General features: G+C 39.8%; 1 protein-coding gene across 4 annotated transcripts in view; it reads left to right on the top strand.

The window, feature by feature from the left end:
• The first annotated feature begins 2,717 nt into the window (after window positions 1-2,717).
• Window positions 2,718-17,770, top strand: part of KAT6A (lysine acetyltransferase 6A) — a 115,326-nt gene continuing 100,273 nt past the window's right edge. For 2 of the 4 annotated variants that reach the window (XM_087418578.1, XM_087418575.1), the window contains exons 1-2: window positions 2,718-2,818; window positions 5,351-6,267. In XM_087418578.1, the coding sequence (XP_087274704.1) occupies window positions 5,668-6,267 (600 nt within the window). In that variant the 5' untranslated portion in view covers window positions 2,718-2,818; window positions 5,351-5,667. Of the gene's footprint in view, window positions 2,819-4,947; window positions 5,105-5,350; window positions 6,268-17,770 lie in introns of all 4 variants that reach the window. The other 2 variants (XM_087418577.1, XM_087418576.1) reach the window with 2 other exon arrangements.

The raw sequence follows: 17,770 nt of genomic DNA, 5'->3' as shown, positions 1-17,770 counted from the left end.
AATTGAGTCGGAAGCACATAAATGCATATTCAAACAAGAAGCAACATAAAGGGTGATATAATGAGTACTGACTGTACAGAACAATGATTATAAAATCTTGTGTGGCTTAAAATACATGCACAGTTAAAATCCATGACAACAATAAACACAAAAGGGGAAGGGGTAATAAGTGGGCAAAAGGAAATAAATAGTAAGATGGTAGGTATAAATTCAAATACAGCAGTAATCATATTAAATGTAAATGGACTAAAAACTTTTCCTGTTGAAACAAGGATAGAGCAGCTTTCCAATTTTAGGCTTAGCTAGACTCTGCATGAAATGTAGTTACCAAGTACAACTGAAAAGACGGGGATTCCTAGAGCTAAAGGTGGAAGGAGGAAATAACTTTTAGCTGCCAGCCCTGCAGGGACAAACTTTGAGCAAAGTTTGAACCAAGAAAAACTGTCTTTTTAGTGCTACAGATTGTTTTTTAACATGCAAAAGATGAGGACTTGAATCTGTTTTTGTTGCAAACCTTTTATTTTGAGAAGACCTCCTGAATGTGTCATTAAGTTATGCAAATGTAAGGCAAACACTCTCTATGGAAGCTGTTTGAAAAGCTAAACGGTGCTTTGTTGTTGCAGATTCTTTTAAATTCTTGCTACTGTGTGTTTAGATCCCATTTTGGTCTTTTCACAGGAATGGCTGAAGCTAATTTTCTTCCAAATTATCCAAAAGCAAACACAACTCATCTCTGTATTCTTCTTCTGAAGACCACACACTAGTCTCACACAAAGAACTCATTTTCTTTCTATTAATATGACTTTATCTGTCCTCTTTAGGGGAAAAAAAAACCCCTTGTTTATTTTTCTAAAAGAGAATCTCCCCCCTTTTTTTCTGGATGTATTTCCATTACAAATAGCTCCCATTTTACCTGAGAATGCATCTGTCTGATTTATGCAGGATGGAAAATATCCCTTCTAATAGTTATCTTGTATCCCCAAATTTCCCTCTTAATTTGGGGACAGGTCTTGGAAATAGATGATTAAGGGTGATTCAGTAAATCTCACCACACCACACTTATGTTATCAGTGTCAGTGGTAGGATATTGAGTTGGCTAGACCATCATCTGAAAATATGTTTTTATGTTATTGAATGGTCTGGACAGTCTATATTATAGAACAATAAAGCTAAGGATTAGAGTGGAGAAAAGGTGTAGAGATAGGAAAGTATAGGTTAAGGTGTAAACAAGGCAGTGCTTGAGCTGGGGGTGGAAATTCCACCTGTTTCTTAGTGGCTTAAAAATATTCATTCACTAGACACGTTTTTTTGAGTCTGTACTACTTGTACAACACTATGCCACTGGAGACGCAAAGAGACATCCTAGAAGAGCATACATCTGGGAATACATTTATAAAATGTATGTAAGAGCTACACACCAAGTGCCAAATGAACAGGGCAAATAGTCAATACTGCAAAAGTTCAGAAAAGGAAGTAAACATCGAAGTTAAGGCAGTGGGAGAGACGGTGGTTTCTGAAAGGTAAAGCTGAGATAAACTGAGAAGGTGTTCTGGAGGACAGTCTACGCAGGGGGCACAAAGCAGATAAAGGTCCAGTAGCAGGAAAACCTTCCACACAAAATTGTTAAGTATTTGATATGTCTGTTCATTTGTCATTTACTGCCTTTCCCGAGAATGCAAGAAACAAAAAGTATGACTCAGTCTCTGCCTCAAGGAGTTTAATGAGATGAGAGACAAGACAAAGAAACATACATGCAGTCAGTAGAGGACAGACAGGTCATGAAAAAGTGCTGGTGCGTGGTTCAGCCACAAATTCAGCTAAGGACAATTCTGCATAGGGCATGAGTAGAAGACAGGCCTTGGAATAAGACAGATCTAGGCTCTAAACTCAGATGTGTGCCACGAAACAGCTGTGTGACCTTGTGCAAGTCTGTGCTGTTTCCTATAAACATGGCTCTGGTAAGGTCCAACAAGTCTCTCAGTTGTGGGGAGGATGACGTCACTGTGGAGAAAGGACTTGACACGAGTGTCTAAGTTTCTACCCTTTCCCCCTCCTCATCACACCTACTCTTGCTTACAAAAAGGGTGAGATGTGCGGGGTGATGGTGCGAGCCGAAAGGGAATGATAAAGGGAGGCAACTTCCTCCCGGCCCTTCGCCCCCAGCTCCCGGCCTCAGGTTCCGGGAGAGTCGCCGTGGAAGTGGGGTGAGCGCACAGAAGCGGAGAGGGAGGATCTGCTCACTGTAAACAGACGCCATCAAGAGTTCAGCTCCCATCTGCTACCGGATTTCCGTGCCACACTGAAGCCACCCCACCCATGCGCCTGCCCTCAGTGTCCCCAGCTGTGCAATGGGGACACACCGTCTCCTTCTTTCCCGGGTACCCGCCTGACCTAACCGCGTGAGAAAGGCGACAAGGAGCCCCCAGCTGGTGGCCTCCAGCCCCGCCAGGTCCTCCTCCCACTCTGGCTTTGGCCTTTTGTACCGGCCCCACGTGACCCGCCCGGCTGGCTCTTCCCTCCTGCCCCGCCCCGCCCTCCGGCCTTTCCCGGCTCTCGGCCCAGCTCTTCCCGCTCCTCGGCCGCCCCCCTCTCGCACTGCCCCTCCCGCCTCCCCCTCGCCTACCTCCCGGCTGTTCCCGCTCCCTCCCCCAGGCCGCCGTTCCCTCGCGACACTTCCCCTCCCCCCGCGGCTCTTCCGCCGCCTCGCCTCCCCTCCCCCCGGCCGGAGCTCACTGTCTCCAAGATGGCGGCCGTGTCAGTTTGGGGCATCTCCGCGGTCCGGCCCGGGGCCCCGGGATCCCGGCTCTGTTTCCCCCCGGTAAGTAGCCGAGGGGCCACCCCTGGCCGCCCTCGGCCGCCGAGCCCGAGGCTGAGCCGCCCCGGGGCCCGCTCCGCCGCCTCGCGGGGTCGACGGGCCGCTGCAGGCCCCGCCGCGGCCTGCGCCGCCTCCCGCTGCTCTGCGCCAGGCCTCGGGCTGGGGCGCCGCGGCCGCCCCCTCGCGCCCGGCCGGCGCCCGGCTCCCCGCCCCGCGGCCCTGCGCCTCCGCCCGCCCGCCCGGCGCTCGCGGGCCCGGCGCCCCCGCCGCCCGGGCCGGGCCCAGCCTTGGGAGCCGGCGGCTGGGCGCGCGGCCCAGGCCGCGGAGCCTCGGGCTGGGCTGTGCCGGCGCCCGCTGTCCCTCGGGGCGCGCCCACCGCGCGGCCCCACCTGCGCCCGCCGCCCCGGGCCGGCCCGTCTGCCCGCGCTCGGGCGCTCGCTCTCCGGCTGTGGCGCGCGCGGGGGCCGCGGGGGTGACAGGCTGGCGGTGTTGTGGTGTGGAGGAGGCAGCACGTGTGGTGTTGTGTCTGTCGGGCTGACAGCCCGGCGCCGGGAGGGGAGGCGGCGGCCGCCTGTCAGTGTCGGCGAGTGGACGCGGCCGCCCGACCTGTCAGGCTCGCGGCCGCCGGCGCCCGGAACGCCGCCTTTGGACCGGCCTCGGTGGAGCGTGGGCTTGGGGAGCTGCGAGTGGGAGATGCATGGCTCCGAACTCTTGCACGTGATTTCATTGTTAACTTAGTGCTCGGGCTCTGTGCCGTCTGATGGGAACCGCGAAGCACCCGGTTGGCGAGCGCAGGGCTGTGCCGTTTCAAGTTTTTAAAGTTTCTCGCACTTTACAAAGAGAGCGCGAAGATGTGTTTGGGGCTGGGGAATGGAAACCGGGGCAGGACTGTCGGAAGCAAGCAGTGCTTTCTCTGAGGCCGCGGGGGTACTTGCAGAGTTCAAGTCTGCAGGCGCTTCACTTTCTGAGGACCTGGAGACTGGTGACAGCCCGGGCCAGAGAGACAATGAGCCACTGTCATTCATTCTTTTACCTGCGAGCTTTCTCAGTTAGGACGTTCCCAGCTTCTTACACTCGGGTTGTAGCTTAATTTAGTTTAGCGTTAATTTCTACATAATGAACTTTCTTGGAGTAATAATACGATGATTTCTGTCCTCTCGAGGCTCTCACCAAAATGAGGCATAGATCTCTCAGGGGGCTTCTTTTTAGTCTGCTAATTTAAAAATAAATCTTGGCTCAGGTTTGAGTGTTTACTGCAGCCTTTTCTTTCCTATCAGAGTTAATAATACTACCGCTTTCCTGGTATCGGTTAGTTTTCTTTTTGGTTTTTAATGTCACTCTTAAGAATAATTGCTGCGGGAGCCATTTTTCTAGCGCTGTTTATGTTGTAATGTACATGCTTTAGAATAAGAGCAGACCTTCTAAAAAACACTCAAGTTAAATTTATTTTTGGAGGCACAGGAGTTATTTAGATTCAGGATTTATTATTTTGGTGATTTTTAAAAAGATTGGTATCTGCCAGGTTTTGTCTTAAAGAAGGATGCTGACTTTGATCCTGGAGGGGCAATATATTTATGTTTTTCTCGTATTCATTAATGTTAATTTCAGGACAGCAATCTTGAAGTTTTATGAGATAGTCTCCTCTTTAGACCTGTAAACAGGCAATACATTTTTTTTTTCTGTACTGTACACTTGATATGTAGTGTGTGCACTTGAACGCAGTGATTCTGGGCCTTTCTCATTTCTTGTTTCTCTCTGTAGATTGGTTGTGAACATTGTGAGAGTTGTTACTCCCTCCAGTCTATTGGTCAATGGTATTTTAGTTTGGTTTAGGAAAAGCTATCAGCATTTAATTCTTAAAATTTGACTGAAATTGGATTATTTTAAAGTTCTTTAAGCACTTTTCACACTTGACTATTTCCAATATTATTTTTCTTTCCATTTGGAATGTTTAAAGTAATAAATTCTTAAAATATGAACTTGGTCTGTGTAATTGTCTTTGTTGTTTCTGTTAATATATGAAATAGTTAAAATTTTCTCAATGGTTTTCTGCTATCTTATTGACTGTTTTTAACCAATCTCAATGTCTGGAATTTTGGAAGATGAAAGATTCACTCTTACTTTCATTGCAGGATTCTTTCTGCTAATCCAGATATTTGTTGAAGTGCTGAATAGTTTCTTGGGGAAAGATGTCAAGGAAGAGTTTCAATTCATAGACTGGTGAGCAGAGATTGTGGAGTACAGAATAGCAGCACCCCTCTGGTTAGTTGTAGCCTAAGGTCATTCATGGTATGTCTCATCTTGTTTCCTCATTGTATCCTAATTATTCATCTTTTTTTTTTTCTTTTCTTTTTTATTCCAGTGGTTTACATACATGATTGTTTTGGAATGTTGATAGAAACACGTTAAAACTCCTACAGGTGCTCAGTAAACACTTGGTATTTGATTGCTTTAAAAGATTAGGATGTTTCAGTTAATGCTTATTTACAAAATGGGCCTTGATAGAAAACTGATCTTGTTTTAATTGTTTTTCAGGCATAAGATACACATTTTTCTGCTGGGAATGAGATGTTCTTGAGTTTTTACAACTTTATGAAGAGACCCATGTGTGGTGCTATTGAGAAATTTATTGGGAAGTTTGAAGATATTTCAAATAACAGGTTGTTTTGGTTTCTAAAGTAAAAGTGGGGAGGCACTCTATTTTGTGAAAGAAGGAAGGACTCAGGCCAGAAAACTTGTATGCTATGGTTAACTGGTTCCCAGCCTCCGAGAATGTTGTTTTCCGTGGTGTAAAACTTACTCAGCATCAGGATAAGGGATAACGACTCTATGGATATACAGAATCCTTCACCATGGTAAAACTCGCTAACCCGCTGTATACGGAGTGGATTTTGGAGGCCATCAAAAAAGTGAAGAAGCAGAAACAGCGTCCTTCAGAGGAAAGAATATGTAATGCAGTGTCTTCTTCCCATGGCTTGGATCGCAAAACTGTTTTAGAACAATTGGAGTTGAGTGTTAAAGATGGAACAATTTTAAAAGTCTCAAACAAAGGACTCAATTCCTATAAAGATCCTGATAATCCTGGGCGAATAGCACTTCCTAAACCTCGAAACCATGGAAAATTGGATAATAAACAAAATGTAGATTGGAATAAACTGATCAAGCGGGCGGTTGAGGGCTTGGCAGAGTCTGGTGGCTCAACTTTGAAAAGCATTGAACGTTTTTTGAAAGGTCAGAAGGATGTGTCTGCATTATTTGGAGGCAGTGCTGCTTCTGGCTTTCACCAGCAGTTACGCTTGGCTATTAAACGCGCTGTTGGCCACGGCAGACTCCTTAAAGATGGACCTCTTTATCGTCTCAACACTAAAGCAACCAGTGTGGATGGGAAAGAAAGTTGTGAGTCTCTTTCCTCTTTACCTCCAGTGTCACTCCTTCCACATGAAAAGGATAAGGTAAGAATAGTGTCTATCTACATCAGTGTTCGTAGAGCTGATGTAGCATGCTACAAAGTCACGTTTCTAGCAAGTTAGATAGAAGTTATTTCAAGTTTTGTGTTTGGGGACTTTGTGGGATGATCACGTCTAGTTTTTTATTGGTGAGTTCTAGGTGTGACAACCCAATAGATGCAAATTGTTCTGATACTTTGAAATATTTGACGCCTAAGATTCAAAGTGTAGAATATTGATCTACCTAAAAGAACATATTTAGGTTAGAATTAAAAACTTTAAAACTGTTAGATAAAAGTTCTTGATACTTTAGTGCTGGAAGTTGATGGAGACTTGAATTTGAAACAAGCAGGTGATTCTAAGAACCTTTTTTCTTTTTTTCATTTTCTTGCATATTATCATTAGACAGGAATGAGACTCATTCTCCTGATCCATAGTAGTAGCTAAGCAAATTTAGCAATTCTTATTTCTGCTGTTGGTATTCTAACTTTCTGTTGTGTATTATTCTTTACATATGATGAAGTGCTAAATGTTATTATTTATGACAAGTGTAAGTTTATGGGTCAGGAATACAGTATCCTGTACCCTTTACTAAGTTCTGGGGTAGTTGGGAGTTTTGATACACAGATGATATACTTTACTGTGTTGTGTGTTTTATGCTGCTATTTTGTGCAGTTGAAAGTATGTCTTCTTAACAGTGAATTTTGGCCCTTAAATAGTTATTCGAGGTCGAGGAGAATTTTGTTAGTAGCTGTTTTTCATGTTGATTTAGTGTCTTAGCTGTAAATTTAAGTGCTTTGAATTCTAGTTCTGTGGAGAGTGGTAGTACTTTAAGTTGTTGCAGACCTTAGTATATAATAGTAAAATAATCTTCATTTTGCTTAAGTTCATGGAGGCTTCTAGGATGAGAAGATTGTAGAGTTAACATTGAATGTATTTTAAAATATTTGAGATTTGATCTAAATTTATTGCAGTTTAATAACTCACCTAACAGATTTTTGGTTAAATAGCAATTGAAAAGTTTTTGATGAAGTTTTAGAGATGAAGTTTTTAGAGATCCATTTTAGCATTCAGTTTTCCCTGTGAACTTTGAAATGGAAACATTATCATACTGTTATTACCCTTAAAATGATTCTGATAGAGTCATGAATTGATAGAGAATCTCATTCATAAAATGGTTCTGTATCATTTGAGCATTTATTAAGAGTGTGGTATTAAAAAATTCAAGGTGGGCAAGTGACTAAAATGCTTTATTCTGTAGTTCAGTACTGTTAGAACTCCTGTCTGTAAGAACTGTTTCTTGATCACATGTGGCTGAAGTTAAATGAAATATAATGATTGATTCCTACAACTGTTAGCAAATGATCTACAGGTTAACTGCATGGAAACAGGAAATAATTTATAGTTTAGAATGAATTCAGTGTCATATCTGTGAATTGAGTATTCTAAATTCTTGTTAGAACACCTGGGTGCTTGCGTTTATTATAATTTCCCTTGCTTGAATTAGATATTTTAATTTTTAAAAATATTAGCCATACATAAAATGTCAATTGTGCATATTTTTAAAAGGTAGTCAGTATAGTACAATGTAGGACAAATCTGAGTCCTATCACCCTAGGATTTTGAGAGAGACCTTGAGAACCATCTAATCCAACTGTCCTTATTTTGCAGCTGAGCTGCAAACAAAAGCAAGACCTTTGCATTAAAAAAAATTTAATCCAGTAGAGATCTGCTGGTTCACTTTGGTTAGAAATATCTCTTTGGTTATATAACTTTAATATATAGTGTTGTTAACTGAAGTAACTAAATTTGGGAAAATTGAGTTTCATTGAGTAGACCTCTGTGCATGTGTGCTGGTCTGATTGGAAAACTAATGTCATGATAATAGCTATGAAATTAGAGTTGATGAGAGCTGTTAGATATATATATATATATATATATATATATATATATATATTTTATTTTTGTGAGGAAGATCAGCCCTGAGCTAACATCCGTGCTAACCCTCCTTTTTGCTGAGGAAGATCGGCTCTGAGCTAACATCTATTGCCAATCCTCCTCCTTTTTTTTCCTCCCCAAAGCCCAGTAGATAGTTGCATGTCATAGTTGCACATCCTTCTAGTTGCTGTATGTGGGACGCGGCCTCAGCAGGGCCGGGGAAGTGGTGCGTCGGTGCGCGCCCGGGATCTGAACCTGGGCCGCCAGTAGTGGAGCGCACACACTTAACCGCTAAGCCACGGGGCTGGCCCTGTTACATATTTTTAAATGGAGTCATTTTCAATAGTGAATTTCCTGAGTGACTTTCCCCCAAAATATGAAAAGCTTGCATTCAAAATCATAATACAACAAACTCTAAGGTGAAGAATTATTCCTCCTCTGAACAGATTATGTGGCTGCTCCTTTTATTGTATTTTAACTGCTGTCCTTTCTCTCCTTTAAACCCTCCGATCAGTTCCTTTGTGGAATTGATTGGTTTGCTGTTATAATCCTAGATATTCTTAAAAAAATTATCCAGAGTGTCTTTGACAGTGGTGGAGAAAGGGAAGTGTAGGCTAGTAGTAGTTTCACTTTTAGGCATTAATTAGTTTAGCAAATAGTTACTGAGCACCTGCTGTGGGCCAGGCACTTGGAACTGAAATGGCATTATCTTCTCTGGAATGCAAATATATCTATTGGCCTGGTTAGCTGTGGAGTGAGAGATGAAATTCAGGGACTGTATGGAGTGACCTGAGCAAGTTCCTCTTTACTTTTTTCTATATCAATTCTAACATTTTGCTTATTTTTTTCCGATACTAACCTTTGGAAAGAACTGTAGAACTGTATGTTAGATTTTCAGCAGCTGTGTGGTTTTTGTTCTTTTCTGTGAGATCAGCTGTGTAGAAGTATTTTTAAGAGTTTTTGTGAAGACACTTGAACGTAAGTGTGTTTTCACATTGATAAATAGTGAGGAGAATCCGTGGGATACTGTCATTTAAAAGTTTTATTCATGTTATAAGGGAAATTATTGAGCTAACTTTAGGGTGTGGTAGTTTATGGTGAGTTTATTTATTTAACTTAATGATGTCTTTACTATGTGCCAGGCATTACTTTAAAGCTATACATATATCAACTCATTTAATCCTCATACAACTCAGTGAGGTAGGTACTGTTATTTTACAGATAAAAAACCTGAGGCATAATAGAGGCTCAGTAACTTCTCCAAGTCAAAGATATTAGGTGACATAGCTAGGGCTGGAACTCAGGCAGTTTGGTTCCAGAGTCTGTAACAGCTATACCTACTGCCTCTTGGAAGTTATGTATAATGCCTATTGCTGCACTCAGGCACACAATTGTGAATGTTCTTGGTGTTAACTTCATAGCACATTCTCCAATTGTGAAAGGACACATTCCCCTCCTTCACTGTTTGTGTCCCTTTTTTCTCTATTGTAGAATGAATTATAAAACTGACTTTGAACCAGTGATAAGAATGTATCAGAAACTGAAGATTATGAATAATGTAGTTTTGTATACCTGAGGTCCATCCAAAAATAGTTTTGTCTACATGACATTTTATTTTTTTTCTTAAAGATAATTTCTGTGCTTATTAATTTTCATTTCAGTTGTCACTAAAGTTTTCTGATTTGCAGTTTGGGATTGGTTGCCTGGCTTTCGTTTGGGACAAAATGTTGCTTTACCTTGAATTGTGGGATATAGATGAGGGTGATAGTGTGTAACTGGCTTAAATAACAACTTCCTCCTTGCAAATTTCTTTCTTTTTGAAATATAGATATTACTATAAGATAATTTGTTCATTTACTTCATTTATTCCTTATTCATTCAGCAAACATTTAGAAGCCTACCATGAACAGTGCATTTAGGATTTAGGTGCTGTTGAAGGTTAAGGCAGACGGCATAGAGATGTGAAATAAATTTTTTTGGAACCCTTTTTTAGTTTATGAAATGTAACTTTTAGTTTTTTACATTCACTATTACTTTTTCATAACAGTTAGGCAGTGTGAATCTCTGAGAAATAAGGAGATGTTTCTTGGGTGAGGTAAATTATTATTTGAGATTGTGATGGTCTATTTAAAAAATTATCTTTAGACACTGAGTCTTGGAAGGATCTGTTTCTTTTTCATGAATACTTTTCACCTTGATTTCAAACTTCTGGGTTCATTTTACACATTCACAGAATAATTTACTTGAAAATATATATAGCTTATGCTCCATGTTACTAGTCCAGAAAACTATACTCTTTTATGGTAATCAGCCAAATCATTAAAGTGTTGTTATTCTATGGAGTAGTATTGTGGAACAGAATTACAATTTGCTGAAGCATTCCAGTTGGAAAGGGAGGAGAAGATATTGTAACTAATGTTATTGTTTAGATTATTACCCGGCTAGGTAACCTGGAGCAGAAAGACCAAGTGATAAATTTATATCCTTCTATTATAAATTATTTCTCAATATGGTAAGCTCTTAGTAGAGTCCAAATTATTTTGTGTTACTGGAATTTTGCATTTTAAATTTATAGAGTAAGGAGGGCTTTGACAGGAACTTAGATTTTTGATATAGAGATACTAATTAGAATGGAAATATATTTTCAATTTACTGAGAGTTAAGATGATAAAGTTTTGATTTAGCTGTTTGTAAATGGCCTTTATGGCAAAATTGTTTCACATTTTGTGTGTTAGAATAGTGGTATTATAAAATTGTGTATAAATGTAAGCTTGGTAATTTCAGTTCTGGATATCCTGTTGCTATGATATTTTATAGTAATTGTCCATGCTGTTAAATTCAGGGATGTGTTGACTGCTTGAGAGAATGATCACTTAAAAAAACCCCCAAAAAACAGCAACCCAAAAACCTTCTGAAAGCAAAAGATGCTACAAAAAAGTTGAGAAGAGATAAATTAGTAGTAAATAAGTGGAAAAAGTTCTCAATTTAAAGTGTATAAGATTCCTTATGAGAGCATGCAAGCAACCGTATTTTATGGTATAAATTATTGGGAAACTTTTTAAACTGCAAGTTTTAATTCTTGCATTGTGGAGGAGGGAATGGATGGTGCTGCCAACTGTATCAGTCTTTAAGTAAAGAAGGATTATTTTAGAGAAAATTGTTATAACCATGTGTAGTTGACTTTATTTTTCAAGTAATGTCAAGGACATGGATAATGTAGATTTTTTAGTATTATCAAGTTTGTAACTGATTGATCTCAATAATTATATTTTTTATACATTTCTTACATCATTGTTTATACCATTTCTTGGTGATTCTAAATGTTTTGGGCCCTGAGGAGAAGCTGGCTAGAAATAAATATTTGTTACAAGTCATTGAGGTGGATTAAGTATAAATGAGCTTAAGAATTGACTTTGTCTCAGCATTCTTGTTGTTATAAAAAAAAATTCAGAAATTTAAAAATAACTCAGGCAGACATATGTTTGTAATGCACTATATGTTTAACTACAATCAACTGTATAGATATTTTTTTGGTCTTCTGGTTAGCCTATGAGCTCTGTGCATTTTGGTAATTTTCAGCCCATAACATACCCTGAAAGAAAACTTGAGCTACTAAAGCAACCTTTGGTTTAGCCGTTGCTAATCAAAACTTCTATACCCAGCCAATGCATACAACCTAGACATTTTTCTTATACTTACAGTTACTAGCACTTTACTCCTTCTTGGGCTAATGTTTAACAAATTGTTGAAATAAAGGGAAGAAATTAATGAAGACACCAGATACTACAAATTGCTTTGGGAGTGAGATCTAGAGGATCTAACCATCTTGACCTCTTTCTTTGCCCTATATCAGTAGGCCAAGGGAATGTAAGCAGTTGCTTATAGAAACCTATTAATAGCTAACATTTGTTAAGGGCTAATAATGTGTTGGGCACTGTTCTGAGTGCTTTAACATGTGCTTCTTATAGAAGTCTCAAAAGAACTTTACATGGTTAAGTTTTATAGGCATAATGTATTTATATAATAGCTATTTAATAATGTTTAATAATACAAGTTTTCATTATGACTTCTCATAGAACACCACATGGAAAATGAATGGATGCAAAAGACATTTTCTTTCTTCTTATCCTTACTAGTTCATCCTGACATATAGGTCAGTACTTTTTCATATTATACTTACCTTTAATACTATGAAAACGAATAGTAACAGGAACTGTTTGATGAATCTGGAAAAAAAAATTATATTGTTCCAGGCCTCTTGAGGTTGTAAGAATCTCCTTGACAGATTTTTTTTTCCTCTTTCTATTTAGAATATTGGAGAAAGTATATTTTCTACACTGACTTGGTTCTTAACTATGTGAGAGGACTGAATCTGGGGGCCAAGTTTGCTGGTTAAAGTAGAATTAAATTTTTTTTCTAGTGAACTGGGAAGTGTTTCTTAAAATTACAATAATGAATACTTTTCATGCACTGATTTACAATCTTTTAAAGAAATAAATGTTACATATAGGAATTATTAAGAGCCTCCCTCATTCTGATAAACTTGTTTACCAATTGGCTTCTTGGGGGTGGAGTCAGTTCACAAAGGATCTGCAGCAGATGAATTAGACCAGTAGCGACTTCAGCATTCTGCTTTTCCCAGCTGGAGCAGGATTAGGATTCATTCAGCTGCAGCTGGTTCCCAGGATCTAGGCTGTTTCTTCTGTTTTTTTCCTTTGACAGGAAAGTCATAGTTCCCAACAGATGGCTTTCATCAGCACTGTACATAACTGTAAATTCAAGTCCCAAGCATTGCTTTCAACTTCGTTAGGGAAGAGGTGAAGAAACAGTCTGTAGTATGGCACTAGTTTGTTAATGGTTGAAGTTCAGCATAGAGATTATAGTAGTGTAGCATTTAGATTTGCAGAATGCATTCTGGGTCAAAATAGTTTTTAACTGCCAGCAATTAAAAAAAAAAAAAGACCTGCTAAGAAAAAAATAAGTCTGGCTATAGTGTTAAGGTGTATTTTATAGTTGAATTATGTTATGATTACAAAATAGAGATAAATTCTTATAAGAAAAGAATTGAATCTTCTGCATTTTGTAGAATTTTGAGCCAGTAGCAATCGTGGATAACAGTGATTCTAATCTTATTTCACAAATAGAGAAACTGAGGGCCAAAGAGATTTAAGTGTCTTGTTCAGTGCCACGCAACAAGTTAATTATGTCGGGGAAAAGTGGTGAGGCCTTCTCATTCTGTGCTTTTTTCATTAGGTTGTAGTTCTGCTTTATAGTATTAGAGAGCAATGAGTATAAAATAATGTAGCTAGAACTCTCTTCCTTAATGGAAACCATAGAATAAACCCTGATCTAGAGAATTTTGGTGGTTTTTGTAAACCACAAATATGTAAATCTGCTTGTTTTGGTGTTTGAAGATAGCTGTACACTCTAGAAAGTTGAGACAATTTTTTGGGGAAAAAAGTCTGCTTTCTTATGGCCCAAATTAGAGGAATGAGAGTTTTCTAATGTTTTTAGCTAAATATTAGAAGGAGAACATGTTGAGCTACCTTAATGCTGGAAGAAAAAGTACTCCTTGCGTTTTGGGGAAAAAAATGTTCCCTTACAAATAAGTCTGATTTTCAGAAAGTCTACAACACAGATGACCTCTGAGTGACTTGGGTAATTGGTTAGAACTTAAAATTCTTAAGACTGAGATAGAAAGATACAAGCCTTTCTATTAATTAATGAAGTAATTCTTATTAAAGGCGTTCAAGATAGGTGGACTAGGCGTGTACAGTCTATCACTTATTGTTATCTATACATAGTGTCTTGGTTCTGAGTGATTTGTAATACCAGTAAACAAACCTTACAGGAAAGGAGGCAGACAACAGCTCATGTTTGTCTTTCTTGGTCTTTATGACTGACCAACAGTTCATCTCTGCATTATTTTTACATTGTCGTAAAACTTAGCAAATACGTTAGAATAGTGGCAAATAAAGCTAAGATTGGGGACAGTTATTTATAGAATTATGGGTGGTTTTAAGATTATTGGTAAAACCATAAAATCTGGCAGCTAAAAAAACTGAAAATCTTTGTATGTGTGAAAGAAGACAGCTGATTCCTTTACCATTTACGTTTTGTGCAGAAGAGGTGGATTCCATGTATGTGGGGATGTTATCACACTTACACTATAGGCTGCTTTTTCCTCCAGGGAGTTGTGAACTATATAGTTGACTGTTGGTTTTCAATTCTTTCTGCTTAGTAGAGTGCAGGTTTCTCTTTTTTCTTGGTCATTGGCTACAGTGAAGCATTTGACTCCTGAGTTTTCTGGAACCTGTAACAGAACTCTTGGAAACATTATTACATTTTTTTGTGTGTTGGATGTGATGCTGTGCTTTAATGGTTTCCCAGCTTTTCTGTTCAGGATATCTTTAAATATCTGGCTTAGGGTTTAGATCCTCTTTCACCATTTTCCTGTTTTCGTTATTTCATTTCTTTTCATGCCAGTCAGTTTTTCTTTAATTCTATAGCATACATTTAAAGCCGTGTTCTGTCTAAAGCAGTGGTTCTTGACACTAAATTCACTTCAGAATCACCTGAGGAGCCTTAAAAAATAAACACCAAACCAATTAACTTAGACTCTAGCAGTAGGGCCCAGATTTCAGTTTTGTTTTTTTAAAGTCTCCATGTGCATCTAATGTATAGCTAGGGGTGAGAACCACTGCTCTGACGCTTAGAACCAACATCTCTGTAGCGGGAGCTGTCTGAGGGAGTCAGGAGATAGAAGCAGCAGCTTTTACCTAGTAATTGAAATTCAGAAAAATACGTGAAACAACATAACACCTACTCTCATGAACACACCTTGGACCCTGGACAGAACAGTACTTCAGGAAACCTAAATTTTGTTTTATCCTACTCTCTGACCATAACTGCCCTAATCTTCCACCTTTCTCTTGCCTCACTCCTACTGCACCTGCTCTTTTATCTCAAGATCTCATACTGTATATAGTTCAGAGGAGGTTCTCTAAGTGATTCTGATGGATACTTCCCTCCCACCGCTCGGATACTTTTCTTCTGATTGCTGGGCTTTGTGGACCTCAGTTACTCACTTGACTCCTCCATCTAATTGGCAAACCCCAACCTTGAAATTAAGCCAACCATTTTCTCTCCCTGCTCCTACATGGGACTGTTTATTGTTTTGAAGAAAATTGCACAAACCACATAGTGGGGTGCCACTTACAAATTTGTGGCATCTAATCTCAGCTTTCTCCTCTGCTTGGAGATGTATGTCTGTGTCTGTAGTCTGTTCTCTCTGCAGCAATTCAATATTTCCTCGAATCCTTTTGCCTTTCTCATTTTCAGCAGACACTCCCATATCCTATTTCATAGAATAGAATCTATCCAGCCATTTGAGCCATTTGAGCTCATTAACTTATGCCCCTCCCACACTTTCCTAAATACATCTGTACTTATTTTTACCTCTGTTGCTGCATTTTCAGAGGGCATGAAAGAAGTGTCTTGTCTAGAGCTCATCTCTCCATTTATGTGCAAGATCCTGTAGTCTCCTGTGTCAGGGACCTTGTTCCATCAATAATGTCCCCAGTCTTTTCACTCTTTGCCCCTTAGCATGGGGAAGTCTCTCCCATCAAATTAGAATAAAAACAAACAAAAAACATCACTCCAGATTCTTCTCTCGGTGTACACCCTGTCTGTCTCCTTCCCTTCATTTTGAAACTGCCTGGAGAAAAGTCTTTGTTCATTCCAAATCTGTTGCAGTCTGCCCTCTGGACCTGAGCACCATTTGAAACAGTTCTTGTGGACAGTTTTCAGGCTTTATTTTACCTGACCTCTTTGCAGCATCTAGGACTTGTTGACCCTTCTCTCCTCCCTCCACCTCTGTGATAATTCTTTCCTAGGTGTCTTCCCCTTTTCCTCCCATCTTTCTTGGTAATTCATTTTCAGTTGACTGGCTTTTTATCTTTTGCCTGTGTCTGAAATGTTGGATTGCCTAAGGTTTTGTTCTTTGTCCACTTCTCACTGTTTCAACCTTTCTGAGTTATCTCTAGACTTACCTCCTCTCTGCTAAATTCATATCTTAATCCAAACCTCTCTTTTGAGCTCTGGACTTGTATATCCCAATGTGTAGTGTCTTATCTCAGTCACTTAAAATTCTTGATGACCCAGGTGAAATTTATCACCCTCCTCCAGTCTGCTCTTCTGATTTCTTACTGTGGTGAGAGGCTTTGCCATTGACTCTGATTCCTAAAACAGAAACCTTGGTGTCGTCTTCTGCATCTCACTTGCACCTTGTGTGGATTCATTTCTAGTCCATACCCAGTCTTTTCTCTTCTACTTCTTTAACATCTCTTAATTAACTTCTTCATTCCAGCTGCTACTCTCTTAGTGCAGGTGTTCATCATTTCTCTCCTGATTTACCTTAGTCGCTTCCTCATTGGCTTTCCTTCCTCCCATATCATCTCCCTCCTGTCTACATTATTGCCAAGAATGACCTTATTAAGAAGTGGTTAAGAACATGGTCTCAAGAACCAGACCTTCTGGGTTTGCATCCCATGTTGGTACTACTTGCTTTATGACCGTGGGTAATTTGCTTAATCTTTCTTTACCACATTTCTTTCTATAAAATGGGGATAATACAGTGGCTATCTCATAATTTAGTTGTGAAGATTTAATGAGTTAGTATACCTTAGTGTCATCTAATAGAGCTTTGTGCCATGACGGTATGTTCTGTATCTGTGCTCAGTACAGTAGCCGCTAGCCATATGTGGCTATTGAGCTCTTGAATTGTGGCTAGTTGACTGAAGAACTGAACCTTTAATTTTATTTAATTGTAATTTAGTTGAAATAGCCACATATGGTTAGTAGCTACTGGACAGTACAGAATAAAGTCCCATGCTTTATAAATGTTAGCTATTATTACCATTTTTCTAAAATTAAACTTACTCCTCTGCTTAGAATCCTTCATTGCCAAATTCTATGGCATAGTATGTGTGATTTTTAACCCCCTTCTTTAGCCCCTGTGTTGTTCCAAACTTGTCTACTGCTGTTTCTTCATATGCCCTCTGTTCCACTCTACCAGTGGTTCTCAAAGCATAGTCCTGGCACCAGAAGTAGCATCGCCTGAAAACTTGTTTGAAATGCAAATTCTTGGGCCATATTCCAGGCCTACTGAATCACAGACAGGGGGCGGAGCCCAGCAACTTGTATGTTAACAAGCCCTCCAGGTGGTTCTGATGCCTGCGGAGATTTGAGAACCACTGCACATTCCACACTACTTGCAGTTCTTCAGATCCACCTTTTTTTCTCTTGCTCCTATGTTTTTCTCCTGTCTGGAATGATTATCCTTTTCTCTTCTGCACCGGTTAGCTCTTATTAGCCCAGACTTAGCTTAGGCATATCCTCTTTCCGTTTCTTCTTTCCTTATCACCCATTCTCCTTCCAGGCTGACTTAGCTCTCTTCATGCCCCTGATATCCTGCATATACCTCCATCATAGCCCATTTTACATTGTACTGTTGCTTTAGCCTGTCTCTCCTACTAGACGGTGAATTTAGAATCTTGTTTTTCATCTCTGT

The sequence above is a fragment of the Ceratotherium simum genome, chromosome 28 (assembly GCF_057802395.1).
Source record: "Ceratotherium simum simum isolate JZ-2026a chromosome 28, ASM5780239v1, whole genome shotgun sequence".
In the NCBI taxonomy this organism is placed as follows: Eukaryota; Metazoa; Chordata; class Mammalia; order Perissodactyla; family Rhinocerotidae; genus Ceratotherium; species Ceratotherium simum.
The sequence above is the reverse complement of the archived record's forward strand: the minus strand, read 5'-3'. Positions and strand labels throughout refer to the sequence as shown.